At 44.7% G+C, this 13,579-nt stretch overlaps 1 protein-coding gene across 1 annotated transcript in view; it reads left to right on the top strand.

Annotated features, from left to right (window-relative positions):
- Positions 1-8,906: 8,906 nt before the first annotated feature.
- PGAM2 (phosphoglycerate mutase 2) overlaps positions 8,907-13,579 on the top strand; it is a 48,120-nt gene continuing 43,447 nt past the window's right edge. Inside the window, exon 1 of the mRNA XM_077469637.1 lies at positions 8,907-9,492. Coding sequence (XP_077325763.1) covers positions 9,082-9,492 — 411 coding nt within the window. The 5' untranslated portion in view covers positions 8,907-9,081. The remainder of the gene's footprint in view (positions 9,493-13,579) is intronic.

Below are 13,579 nucleotides of genomic sequence, written 5' to 3'. Positions count from 1 at the left end.
GTGTGTGTGCAAGTCCGCTCGTTCGAAAAGTCTGGTGGACCTCTGGTGCAAAGTCCAGTAGGTTGTCCGCCGGACCAAGTCTGCCGGAAAGTCTCATTGTGTGTACGCGGCATTAGATTTAAAGGAGTAGGTACCTGGAAGCTTGCCTCGTCAATCTTGTATAACCTTTCACAATTAGGTTGTCTGGGTACTGCTGCCACTGTTTACATACTGTCTGAAACTCTCTGTAGCAAGTAGTAGGCACTGATATCAAAGACTTCATATCAAGGGCTTGTGTGTAGAGGATTGCCCCGGTTGTTATCTGTTACCTGTTACCGTCTATTATTAACCAAATAATACATTTAAAACCCACTGTTGAACATTGTTTGCTATTCTTCCCATTGGGATACCCACCACACACTTTAATAACTTTTCTGTTTCAATATGTTTATTGAAAATTTTGAATAAACAGGAATAAACAAGACTACAATGTGCTCCTTGTGCGCCCTCGCAGGGGCTACAAAACATGAATATGAAACCGAAGGGCAAACCATCACATTATACTTATAAAAACACAAGAAGGGAAGGAAAAAGTGTAGGGAATGGTATCGAGACTGGCTCCAGTACCAAGCAATTCGTTCCTTTATCGTTTCCGGAGGGCAAGCCCTTCTCCCACTACTCCCTCCTAAGGGGGGCAGCAGTATTTGTTAGCAATGAGAGAGATTGCAAAGAAGAGTGAAAAGAGATAGGGAACAGAAGAAGGAAAGGTTGGGAGAAAAGAGGGGGAAGAAAGGAGGGGGTGGAGACGCCTCGCCAAAGGGAAGTTAGACCAAGCCCAGGCCTGCAGCTAGGAGCCCGGGGAACTCATAGGAGATCCACGGCTCCCAGATTTTTAGAAACTTAGCATGAGAATTATGGACAATACTGGACATACGTTCCTGAAGTAACATAGCAGTCATGCGGGTTTTAACCCCTTGAAAATCTACCCGTTGGGACTTCCAGGCTTGGGCAATGGTCCGCTTGGCCGCTATAAATAAATAAGTAGCCAGCTTTTGTTGAGGGCCTCGCAAACCAGGTACCGGGCAATGTAGAAGATCTAGCTTAGCGTCCCTTCAGATCGTAAGGTGGAAGAGTGTCTGCAGCAAACCGAAAATCCTAGACCAGAATCCCACCAGCCTTGGGCAAGCCCACCATGTGTGCAGAACATCACCTCGCTGTCCACAGTTGCGGAAGCATCTGTCAGTACTCCCAGGGAAAGCCCGGGCTGTGCGGGCAGGTACCCAATACCATCGGAACATTACTTTATATGCAGCCTCTAGGGTATTTGTGTTGAACGAGCATTTGGCGACCGTTTTCCAGGCCCTGCTCCAGTCCTCTGGGTCTACTGGGGCCTGAAGGTCCTTTTCCCATTGAGTCATATAAGAGAGGGGTGCTGATGGCGGGCGACCATTCAGAGAGGCATAAATGGCCGAAATAAGACCTGGGGACCCTGGGGCGTGCTGGCATGAATGTTCAAAAAAAGTTTTTTGGAAGGGGTAGGTGGACATGCGGCGCAACGTTGCAATCCAGTGCTTTAATTGGATAAAGTAATAATGCTCATTAGCCGGCGCCTCATGTGTTTCCCGGATACTCTCCCAGGAGGGGAATAAGCGTGAGGAAAGAACATTTTGGACTCGTGGGTAGCCATGTGAGGACCACCAGGAGAATGCCTGGGGCTCCTCCAGACCCGGGGGGAAAAGAGGGTTATGAGTGATGGGAAGTAGGGGTAGAAAGGGGGACATCAGATTACTGGAATAGCGAACTCCCACACCCGCAGACCATGGAGCAGCATGGGGCTTAGGGAGGGAGGGCGCAGATTCCTGGGGAGCCAGAGGAGTGCCTGAAGTGCACAAGGGTCACAGCCAGGCACCTCCAGGAGCACCCACAGAGGGACATCCGCGGTTGCTTGGAGCATAGTCAACGGAGAGATCTGGGCTGCTGTGTAATATTTAGAGATATTGGGGACCCCCAAGCCTCCCCGGAGCCTATGGGTATAAAGGGTCGCTCTAGGTACCCTGGGGCGTTTGCGCGCCCATATAAATTGGAGGATTTTATTCTGCAAGAGTGTAAGGAAAAAAGTGGGTACCCGGACAGGCAAAGTACGAAAATAATAAAGGACTTTAGGAAGAATCGTCATCTTCACCGCCGAGATCTTGCCTACCCATGAGAGAGTGGAGAATTGCCAGGCTTGCATAAGGGTGGACACCGTTCGCAACAGGGGATAGTAATTGGTCGAGAAAAGGGAAGAATAAGACGACACTTTAATAACTTTTAAGTCTCTGGCCTGTCAGACTTGTTAAGTCACTGAAGTCAGAATTTCTGATCTGCATACTTGTCATGGGCAGGAACAGATGGTATTGAAGGCAATGGGTCAGCATGACAACCAGGCAGCTAGCATTTTCAGAAAGAGAGGTGAGCCACGACCACCTCAATCTCTTAAACCAAATTCCCTTTAAAACAACCCAAACAAATCATAGATCATGAAAAAAGTAGGTTTTTACCTACCTGGCTGACGCCTGATTTGCTAAAACATTCCTTTTTTTCTGAGCTTAGTGCACTGATACTCTCCAATGCCTCTGGAGTGTTGAACAGGGGGGTCCCCCACTGGCCACTCTAGTTCCTCCTGCCATCACTGCAGGACAAAGTAGGGATGTAGCAAAATTAAAGATGATCATACACCACTATAAAAAAAAAAAAACTGATTCCTCCATCAATGCTATACAGTGCAGATAGACAAAGCCACCCAAAATTTTATCGAAATTTGGCCTTCACCGTGTATGGCCAGCTTTAGTGATGTAGCTACATAGTGGTGCCATTCAAAGTGTATGGCACAGCAACGCACTGCACTACTACTGTCAATTCCTCTCATGCCGTTCCTATGGTATTCAGTCATACGCATAAATAAGAGAACACAATTTGCCTGCCAGCATGTTATTCATTTCCTTTGTCAAACATATCAATGTTAATTTCAGATGTATTTACAATGCATTTCCATAGATGTGTCTGAACCATAAAACAATGTATTTAAACTGCTCTGCGTATTTCTTGTAGTTGCTGAAAAAAAAAAGTAAACACAAAGAAACCTTAATTACATGTACATTCTTTCATATTTGCATAGAGTACTTCTAGTTAGCCAACGATAAACACTTTTATTTGAAAACATGGATTTTAAATCTGCTAAAGGCATTAATGAAGCCGATGAGTTTACTGCATGTTAGCACTCCAGAAAGGAAGCCTGTTCTAAAGATGGTGAATGCCATTACTATCGCTCCTAAAAATGCTAGTTGTCTGGCTGTTATGCTGCTCTAAGGATTTTCTTACTTTGAGTAACTGACCCACAATATGTATGCAGATCAGGAATTCTGACTTGAATGCTTCTGCTTCTGCAAACTTTCATCCCATTTAAAAGGGCTCCCGACAGGAATGCCCGCTCTCACCCCTCCTTTTTGCCCTCTCGCTGGAGCCCTTCCTAAACAGGATTAGATTGAATCCGGACATCTCGGGCATTCAGTGGGCGACGTCTCCCATAAAGTTTCCACCTATACGGATGAACTATTATTCTCCCTGACCAACCCCCATATCTCTTTGCCAAATCTACTGAAAGAATTTGATCAGTATGGAACACTATCGAATATGAAAATGAACTACTCCAAATCGGAAGCAATGAGAGTCACTTTGCCCGTTCCCTTCAAGCACTCCTTCAAACTTAACTTTAACTTTAAATGAACTCCCTCTACATTGAAATACTTGGGCACCCACACCCCACCGAACTTAAAGGACATATTAAAAGTGAACTTTCCTCCCCTACTAAGTGAAGTCCGCTCCCTTCTGGACAAATGGAATCTGGGATTGCATTCCCGGTTTGGACGTTGTAATATCATCAAAAATAGCATCCTGTCTAAATTTTTGTATCTATTTAAGACCCTGCCCATCTCAATCCCTCCGTCCTTCTTTCGGCAAATTTATTTCCTCTTTACCAAGTTCATCTGGTCACACAAGTGGCCTAGGATCAGCAGACACCTCTTGACACTGCCTAAATTCTATAGAGGAATAGCTGCACCGAACGCTTTCAAATACTACCGAGCGGTAGTAGATTGGTGCAGACATAGGGACCTTAAATTATGGACACATCTAGATCAACAATTTAGCCCTATTCCTCTGAATAGAGAGTCATGGTGCTAGACCTCCTTACCTGCCTCCCTCAAGTCCCACCCTATAATAGGCCATACTCTCCATGTCAGACACATGGCCTGCATGAAACTGGAACTCTCCTCTGCCCATTCTCCACTATTCACCATATTGGGAAACCCCAGATTCCCACCAGGAATGGCGTACGGCCCATTCTGGGACCTTCCAGAAGGGGACTGCTTCCAAGCTTCTCATTTTTTGCGTACAAATGCCTGGTCCACACTTTCCATGTTGATGCTGCAAGGTGGTCAGTATAAACTGCCCTTCTGGCAAGCGCTGCAACTTCATCACTTCCTTTGTACCCTAGGCCCCTCGACTCAATTCTGCGATCAGTGGACTCTGTTTGTATTGTACTGTGAAGACAAGAACCCCCTCCCTCACACTCTATCAAAGATGTATGCCCTGCTCGTCTCCCCTCCAGATGACTTTATCTTGCCGAGCTTTAGAAAATGGGAGGAGGACCTTGATAGGGGCTTTACTGCTACACAATGCCAAAACATCACCTACCTATCCCTGAAATCATCCATCTGCACACGCACACAGGAATCCAACTATAAAATATTGATGCGCTGGTACCTTACCCCGTCGACTTTGAGTAAATGCTTTCCAGGAACCTCAGAACGCTGTTGGAGATGCGGAGACAACAGGGGAACCCTCCTTCATATTTTCTGGTCCTGTTCGAAGCTCCAACGATACTGGTCAGAGGTACAGAGGATCTCTCAACAATTCCCAGACTTCCCTATCCCGAGAGACCCAGCCTTCTTGCTCCACTGCTCACAAATTCCAGTTAGGACATACAAAAAATATATCCTCCGTCACTTAACTAACGCTGCCAAAGCCTGTGTCGCCTTGTGTTGGAAAGACTCCAATCCCCACTCCATACTATGTGGCTTAACAGGGTTAGGAATATCAATACCCTGGAGGATCTGGTGCTTAGTGCCCAAAATCAAAGAGAATGATATTCAAAGACTTGGACACACTGGAATATGTTCATATATTCAGATGAAGGAAAGTCCCTCCTGGAGAATTGAGGTCCTCCAATTAATTGTACTGTTGCACCCATGCATCTCATCACCCTACTACTTCCCCACCTCCTTCTTTTCTTCTTTTTGCTCTCCTTTTCTCATCTACCCCACTATTTCCCCACTGAGACACCCTAAGGGGTGACTATACGTCTTTATATTATAGTTCTCTCCTACACGAAACTGAAACATTCGCTTGCTCATCACAAGCGACATGTACATGGGTACCATCTAATTGGTTGAAGGGAGAAAGATACTGGACTGTTAGCACTGTCACACTAACCTGCCATTGAGCAACTCATCCTCAGACTAGGTTATGGCTCTTCCGACATAGCACCATATATATATTTTTGTCTCTTTCTCTGCTGATATGTGTTGTGGCAGTTATGTTATGTTATGTTATGTTATGTTACTCTTCTATATCTAATTTAATAAATAAAGAATTTGAAAAAAAAAAAAAAACTTTCATTTTCAGAAGCAGGTCAGCTCCATGTTTCTCTAAGTTTCTCTTAGGCCCCATGCACACTGGGCATTTGCCCATTTCTTCTACACGCCTTTCTCCTGGCAGAAGAAAAGCAGTATCAAAAGTGCTCTTAAAGTGACCTTTTTGTAAATGTGTTTAGGGGCATCAAGCTCTTGAGCTTCCATGCATTTCATTCAATCACATGACACACCTAGTATTAATGCAAGTTTAGATGCATTTAAACATGCCTACATGCTTTTAGGCACGTCGGGAGTTTATGAAGTGGAAAAATGCTCCTCTGCTGCCCCTAAAAGCCTCTGCCTCAAAACACCTGTAAATGCCTATGTTTGCATTGATACATAGGCTAACATGGAGGGGCATTTAGAGGCAGAAAAAAAAGTCATATGCCCTTAAAAGTGGTGTTTTTGATGCCATGTACATGAGGCCTCAGTAGAGGTTTCCTTTCAACTACTGATGTCTTCAGGCTGACATTAGCTTGTCTGAGTTATGCACTATGTGTCTATTGAGATATTGAGAAGAGCAGGAAAGGGAGCTGTTAGAGGTGCTGATATAATATCATTTTGTGAGATAACATGCCGATTAAAAAAAATAAATAAATAAATATATAATCGCAGTACCAGTCGTTAAGTGACAGGAAATGGACCAGGCACCCTGCACAAAAGATTACTACAGATTCCAGCTACCTGCAAGACACGGCTAAGTAATGTGACTTAAGACCCTTTTCACACTGAGCCACCCCGGGCATCAGTGGTAAAGCGGCATTATTTTTATCGCCACTTTACTGTCGTTTTACCATCGCTATTCGGCTGCTAAGGGGGCGGTTTTAACCTGGGCTTTCACACTGGGTTTTCAGCTGAGGCTTTTTTTAGTGCTGTAGTGCCTGAAAAATACCTCCCGTGTGAAAGGGGTCTAAAGCTTCGTACACACACTAAGAATATCGGATGAATGATTGTCCTTTTTTTTTTTTTTGCACGCTAGTCTCATATCGAAAGCCAATAGGTTACTAACGTAGAAACTCATATGACAAAATACAACTTCGGAAATTATGTAATGTATTGTAATCTAATCTTTACTTTCTAAGAATGTAAGTCTTGGTCACGCAATTATTTTTTCGTACAAATGCCATTCTTATTACACGAAAATCGCTTGTGGTGTTATTGTATGAGAAAAAAAAATCGTGTTTGTCCCTTCGGGTGCTTTCGCATTGAACTGTCATGATCAGCTCTCAAAAGCTGTGTACTAATGACACAAAAACAGAGGACAGCTCCAAAAGCAGTATTTTTCATCCGATTTTCTCATCCTGTGTACTAGTCAGAGAATTTTTCAAATTTTTTTTTATTTTTAGCTAGATTTCACCTTAATAGGTATAGTCTTGAGGAAGGAAGGGAAAGGAGGGTGATGATTAAAACCTTTAAATGCATTAAAGCTAATCTCCAGCTTTTAGCGAAATTTAAATATTTTGTTTGGACCAAGCTGCGACTCTTAGCTACATATAGTATACAGTGCTGTGATCTGGCAGGGAGTTGGGAACTTCCTACCCTATACCCATAACAAAATCAAGTCTATAAAGTAAATCAGCTACAATACTAGGCAAAACAATAGGAGAGACTCTACAAGAGGGACCATATGCAGTCCACACTTTTGTACCTAACCGATTGTATCTGATCTCCCCTATGCCCCCCCATATAACTTCATTTGGGTCTGTCTATTATCTGCTCAGGCAATAGACACTGCATTCTAGGGGGGGGGGGGTGTTACTTGTTCCCCCATACCTGAAAGTAGTTATTTAGTAATTTGTATATTTATTTCAGTGGTCTGGCAGTGGGTATATTTGTCTAAACATGTATATTAGTTATGAGCTAAACATATCTGGCTCAGTCCAGGGCAGGTTCAGAGAACAGTACTAATGTTTAGGTCAAATCTGAACCCCATTGAAGTCAATGTTCAAAAATAGTAATGGACATTTCTAGGTTAACAGACAAGGGATTGTCAAACAAATGGCGCGGGGGCTGGGCACTTCCCTGAGGAACATGTACCAAAAGAAAAAAAAAGTAAAAATTCAGATTGACAGGAAGAAGCAATTGTACTAATGCTTAATATGAAACATAAAAATTTCAAAAAAGCAGAAATTTTACTGGGAGAGAGATCCTTCTCAACAAAGGACCCCCTGGCAAGGTATCCCCTCCATGTTGAGGCCATGTGATCTGGTATGGTTTAGTAGGTGTATCCCCCTCACCCCCTTTCTTGACCTGTCAGGCTGAATGCTCAGATAAGGGTCTTGTGTGGATTCTTGGTGAGACTTTACACTTTTTTTCTTCTGGATTTTTTCATGGGATTCCCTCTTAAAATCCATACCAGATGCTAAGGATCTGGTATATAATTTGGGGAGGACTTCACACCGGCATCCCCACAGTAAGTGAGTGAAGCTGGTGACGACATTGGTAGGGATGAGCTGAACCCGGTTCGCACCAGCACTTGCGAGCAGACAAAAAAATCGGATGAACACCATTAAAAGTCTATGGGACACGAACATGAAAAATCAAAAGTGATAATTTTAAAGGCTTATATGCAAGTTATTGTCATAAAAAGTGTTTGGGGACCCGGGTCCTGCTCCAGGGGACATGTATCAATGCAAAAAAAAGTTTTAAAAAAGCAGTTTTTTCAGGAGCAGTGATTTTAATAATGCTTAAAGTGAAACAATAAAGTTGAAATATTCCTTTAAATATTGTGCCTGGGGGGTGTCTATAGTATGCCTGTAAAGTGGCAAAGTTTTTCCGTGTTTGGAACAGTGCCACAGTAAAATTAAATTTCTAAAGGAAAAAATTTAATTTAAAGTCTGCTCTAGCAAAACCTTCAGGAGCCGTTTATATTATTAATATTGTGGGTCGGTATTGATAGGAGCGCAAATAGAAGTATAGCAATTGCCCATAGCATTCAGTCTGATTTACCCAGTAATACTAGATTAAGGACAATAATGAATGTGATTGCTTGCATGCTTTTTGCAACATAAAAGGTAGAATGACCTTTAGTTGGTATCTCTGCAGTTGTCCTGTTAAAGGTCAGCCTCAGCTGTCACTGTAAGGGTAAAGCTATTTTAGGGCCTCTCTCCCCCTCTCTGCTGCTGCCATTGGACACCTGTTGCTGCAGCTTGATTGGATACTGGGATAGTTTTCCTCTGGATATATAAGACTGATATACTAAGTGCGACTAGGGGCCATTTCAGGGACCAGGACATCTGACTACTCCACAGGTTTGTTCCCCACATTCAAGCCACGAAGTACATTTAGTGGATATTAGCCCCTTGTGATAAAAGCTGTACACAGTTTATTGATCCATACATTAGTCATACATTTAGGTTCAACATCTACAATGCCTCACCGTCTGGTAATTGTGAGACATGGAGAAAGCTCCTGGAACCAAGAAAACCGGTTCTGTGGCTGGCATGATGCTGATTTGAGTGAGAAGGGAAGAGATGAGGCTAAAAGGGGGGCTCAGGCAATTAAAGAAGCAAAAATGGAGTTTGACGTGTGCCACACATCAGTTCTGAAGAGGGCAGTTCACACCCTGTGGTATATACTGGATGGCACAGACCAGATGTGGCTGCCAGTGTACAGATCCTGGAGGCTTAATGAACGTCACTATGGAGGCCTGACAGGACTCAACAAAGCAGAAACAGCTGAAAAGCATGGAGAAGAACAGGTGAAGATCTGGAGGAGATCCTTTGATGTCCCTCCACCACCAATGGGAGAAGACCACCCATACTACAAGCTCATCAGTAAGGTAAGAAACTGCATTAACTTATGTCTGATTACTAATAGCACTCTTCACTTCTGATGCCTTCCTTTCTCCATTAGATACATAAAATTGTTCTTACCCCTGAGTGATAACTAAAGATTAAGTATGCACAGCATAATTTTCACTGTATATCAGTGGCATTATATACAGTATATGCCGTGAGTACACATAAGGACATTTTATATTGCATTGTAAGATTTTCACATTGGATTGTATCTAATAAAACACCTCTCATTATGGCAGCAAAAAAAAAGCCCTGAGACCAGTAATATTCAGTGAGATATGATAAGTTTTTTGATGATTTAAAGATGAGCTCTAACGCAGCCTTAACAGTGTTAAAGTGATTGTAAAGGTTTGTTTTATTTTTTGTTTAAATAACAAACATGTTTGTTTTATACAGAGCAGCCCAGATCCTCCTTTTTTGGGGTACCCCGGTAGCGCTCCTGGTTTCTCCTCTTCATTGGGTGCCTACACGGAGAGCCACTTTCCATGGGGGCACCCATGTGGGCGTGCTCACGAGTCCCGCTGCTGCATCTATTGACACAAACAGCAGAGTTTGGCCCGCCCCCTGCAACACTTGTTTTGATTGACATAAATTTACCCAATGAGCTGCTGGGCTTGTGCTCATCGCTGGATCGATCAGGTTCAGGTAAGAAAAAATGGGGGGGGGGGGGTGTACGGGGGGCAGCTGAAGCACAGAAGGTTTTTCACTTTAATGCAGGGGTCGTCACTACCAGGCCATGGCCTTTCTGCAGCCGAGCTGCGGGTGCGAGTGGTCGGCATGATACACCTGGGCAGGCGGCATGAAAGAGAGAGCTGGGTGGATGGAAGAAGCGGGCGGGCGAGAAAGCATAGATGACATCATCTCTCCCCTCCCTCCCCCGTATCTCCGCTCTTCCGCCCTCAAAGCCGGTGTTCTGTCAGCCTCAGTGTCAGAGGTGCGGCGGGAGCAGAGAGATTGCATCATCTCTTACTGCCCACCCCGCATCACCGTTCTCCTGCGGCTTCTCGCTGTGAGAAAACTGAGCATAGAGCTCTCCGTGTTCAGCGGGCACAGATCCCCCCACCCCAAAAGTTAATCAGGAATGGCCAAGGGCGAAGCCAGAGAGTGACAGCCGAAGGAGTCCCGGACTCTCCCTCTGCCAGATGAGACCAGCTGTAACATGAGGAGGGAGACATCCTGCTACATCCAGAGGGGTGATAACAGAGATGTGACATCATCAGGGATAGGTGAGCTGTGTGTGGGAGTACAGGATGGGGTGTGCTGGGACTTGTAGTTCACCCCCTCAGCTGTCTGCCTGACCTACCACAAGGGGCGCTCCACTCACAGTGCTTGCTGGATGTCTGGCAGTGATCACCCTGCAAATGCTGAGTGCCTGGCTGTCCCTGGGGTCTGATCCTCCATGCCTGGGAGAAGCGTGTAGCCAGTGACAGCACAGCTTCAGATCTACATGGGGGGGGGGGGGGGTTCATACTAGCATGGCCGCCAGGCACCTGACATTTTCAGAATGAGCAATGACAGCCTCCATTTTCCTCTCCATTCTACAGCCAGATCCTCTGCTGCTATTCTGCCACAGGCAATGTAACAGGTGGTGTGGCAAGTGACATTCCACATCTGGTGACAGGCTGCGGCACGAAGCTCTGAAGGGATGGCACAGGTATGCTGTCCTTTCAGAGCGCATGTGCTGGTGACATCACTAGCTGCATGCAGTGTGAATATCTCCTAAACGGTGCAGGTTTAGGAGATATTCACTGTACCTACAGGTAAGCCTTATTATAGGCTTCCCTGCAAGTACAAGTCAAAAAGAAGAGTTTATTAGCACTTTAAGCAAGCCATAGACTATGCAATTTTCTTTCCTTCAACCAGGAGTGGAAGGAAAGAAAATCGAGCAATGTTCTTTCCTTCAATCCCTCCCACATGTGCAATTGTATTCTGACAAGCTGGTTGTTCTGACAACCCAACAGGTTGGTTGTACTAAATAGACTTCGGTACAACTAGCCTGCCCATAGATGGATGAACATTTGGACGGTTCAGCAGGAATTTTGATCAGTCTATCACCAGCCTTAGACTAGAATGATTCACCTACCAACATAGGGGTTGCCTGTAGAATTTGAAAACCCAGGTCTCAGTCCACTAGATTTAGTTACTGACAGGATGCAGCTCCCTCCCCACAGCCCTAACTTATACGTACCTGAGCCCGATCTCAATCCAGTGATGTGCACGAGAGCAGTGTATTCACCTCTCTCCCTCCTCACAGACTATGCCATTCGCTGTCGCTGCTGTCAATCACAGCCAATGAGGAGGGAGCGGGGGGGTGAGGCTGAGCAGTGCTCAGCGCACAGAGCCTGATCAGGAGCGGGCCTGCACGAGTGCCCTGATAGCAAGCGGCTTGCTATGCTAATGTCATGAGAGGAAATCCATAAGCCGCACATCGGAAAGAAAACCCATGTGCATGAAGTGAGATGAATGGCAGCCTCAGCCCAGGTTCCAGCCTGGCCTCACTTGGCATCTTGGAGCTTAATCATGATTAAGTGGCCTGGCTGGAGTCCGTACTGAGGCTGCCATTCATCTCACTTCATGCACATGGGTTTGCTTTCTAATGTGTGGTTACCTCTCTTGACATTGCTGCAGCTTGGAGCTAGGTCAAGCTCCCTGTCCCTGACTGCACTCACAGTACTCTAGTTTACCTCTATACCTGAGCGGCACATAATTTTGTCTTTTTGGCTTGGTGGGCACAGGAGTGAGGGTGGGGGACCTGAGAAGAGGAGGATTGGGGCTGTTCTGTGCAAAACCATTACACAGACCAGGTACAGTGAAGGAAAATGTTTTTGATCCCCTGCTGATTTTGTACATTTGCCCACTGACAAAGAAATTATCAGTCTATAATTTTAATGGTAGGTTTATTTAAACAGTGACAGACAGAATAACAACAAACACATCCATAAAAAAGTTATAAATTGATTTGCATTTTAATGAGTGAAATAAGTATTTGATCCCCTATCAATCAGCAAGATTTCTGTCTCCCAGGTGTCTTCTATACAGGTAACGAGCTGAGATTAGGAGCACTCTTAAGGGGAGTGCTCCTAATATCAGCTTGTTACCTGTATAGAAGACACCTGACCACAGAAGCAATCAATTATATTCCAATCTCTCCACCATGGCCAAGACCAAAGAGCTGTCCAAGACTCTCCTGTTAAAAAAAAAAAAAAGCTGTCCAAGGATGTCAGGGACAAGATTGGAATGGGCTACAAGACCATCACCAAGCAGCTTGGTGGGAGAGTGACAACAGTTGGTGCGATTATTCGCAAATGGAAGAAACAAAAAATAACTGTCAATCTCCCTCAGTCTGAAGCACATGTACAGGCCTGTCTGAAGTTTGCTAATGAAAATCTGAATGATTCAGAGGAGAACTGGGTGAAAATGTTGGGGTCAGATGAGACCAAAATCAAGCTCTTTGGCATCAACTCAACTCGCCGTGTTTGGAGGAGGAGGAATGCTGCCTATGACCCCAAGAACACCATTAGACATGTGTAATTAGTTCCGGTCCAAATATAAATTCGGATGCATTTTTGGTTATTCTGAGATTTAGATGTATCCGAATCTCTGAATGAAATAGTAAGGGATAGTAACAAATTTAGTTGAAATCCATTAAAATTTGCTTTGTTAATAAATTTTTTAACAAATTCCAACTTTTCAGAACAATTAGAATTTGGATCGGTCAAAAAATGATCGACCAATTCAAATTCTGTGTGAAGAAATAGCTGGTTGTTATGCAGAGGGCCAGGAAGCCGGCTGTTCACGTCCTTAACAACCATGAGTCATCATCTGTCAGCTGGCTTCTCCACTGACAGATGAATGTTAACTGCTTGTCGACTGCCAGCTGTCAAATGACGGCCAGGCGACACGGCTCTCGTTGCGGGAGGGCGTCATAGGACGGCCTCCCATTTAAACAGGGAACGGAGACACCACTCACTACCGAGGGGGATGAACAGCCATTGAGCATGGCTGTTCCACCCCATTGTGCATGGCGCATGCGTGCGATCGCGTGCACAATGCGCGTGCACGTTGGTG

The sequence above is a fragment of the Lithobates pipiens genome, unplaced genomic scaffold (assembly GCF_037356315.1).
Source record: "Lithobates pipiens isolate NorthernLeopardFrog02 unplaced genomic scaffold, aLitPip1_a1.2 Scaffold_8, whole genome shotgun sequence".
Classification (NCBI taxonomy): Eukaryota; Metazoa; Chordata; class Amphibia; order Anura; family Ranidae; genus Lithobates; species Lithobates pipiens.
This window is presented reverse-complemented; position numbering and strand designations above follow the sequence as displayed.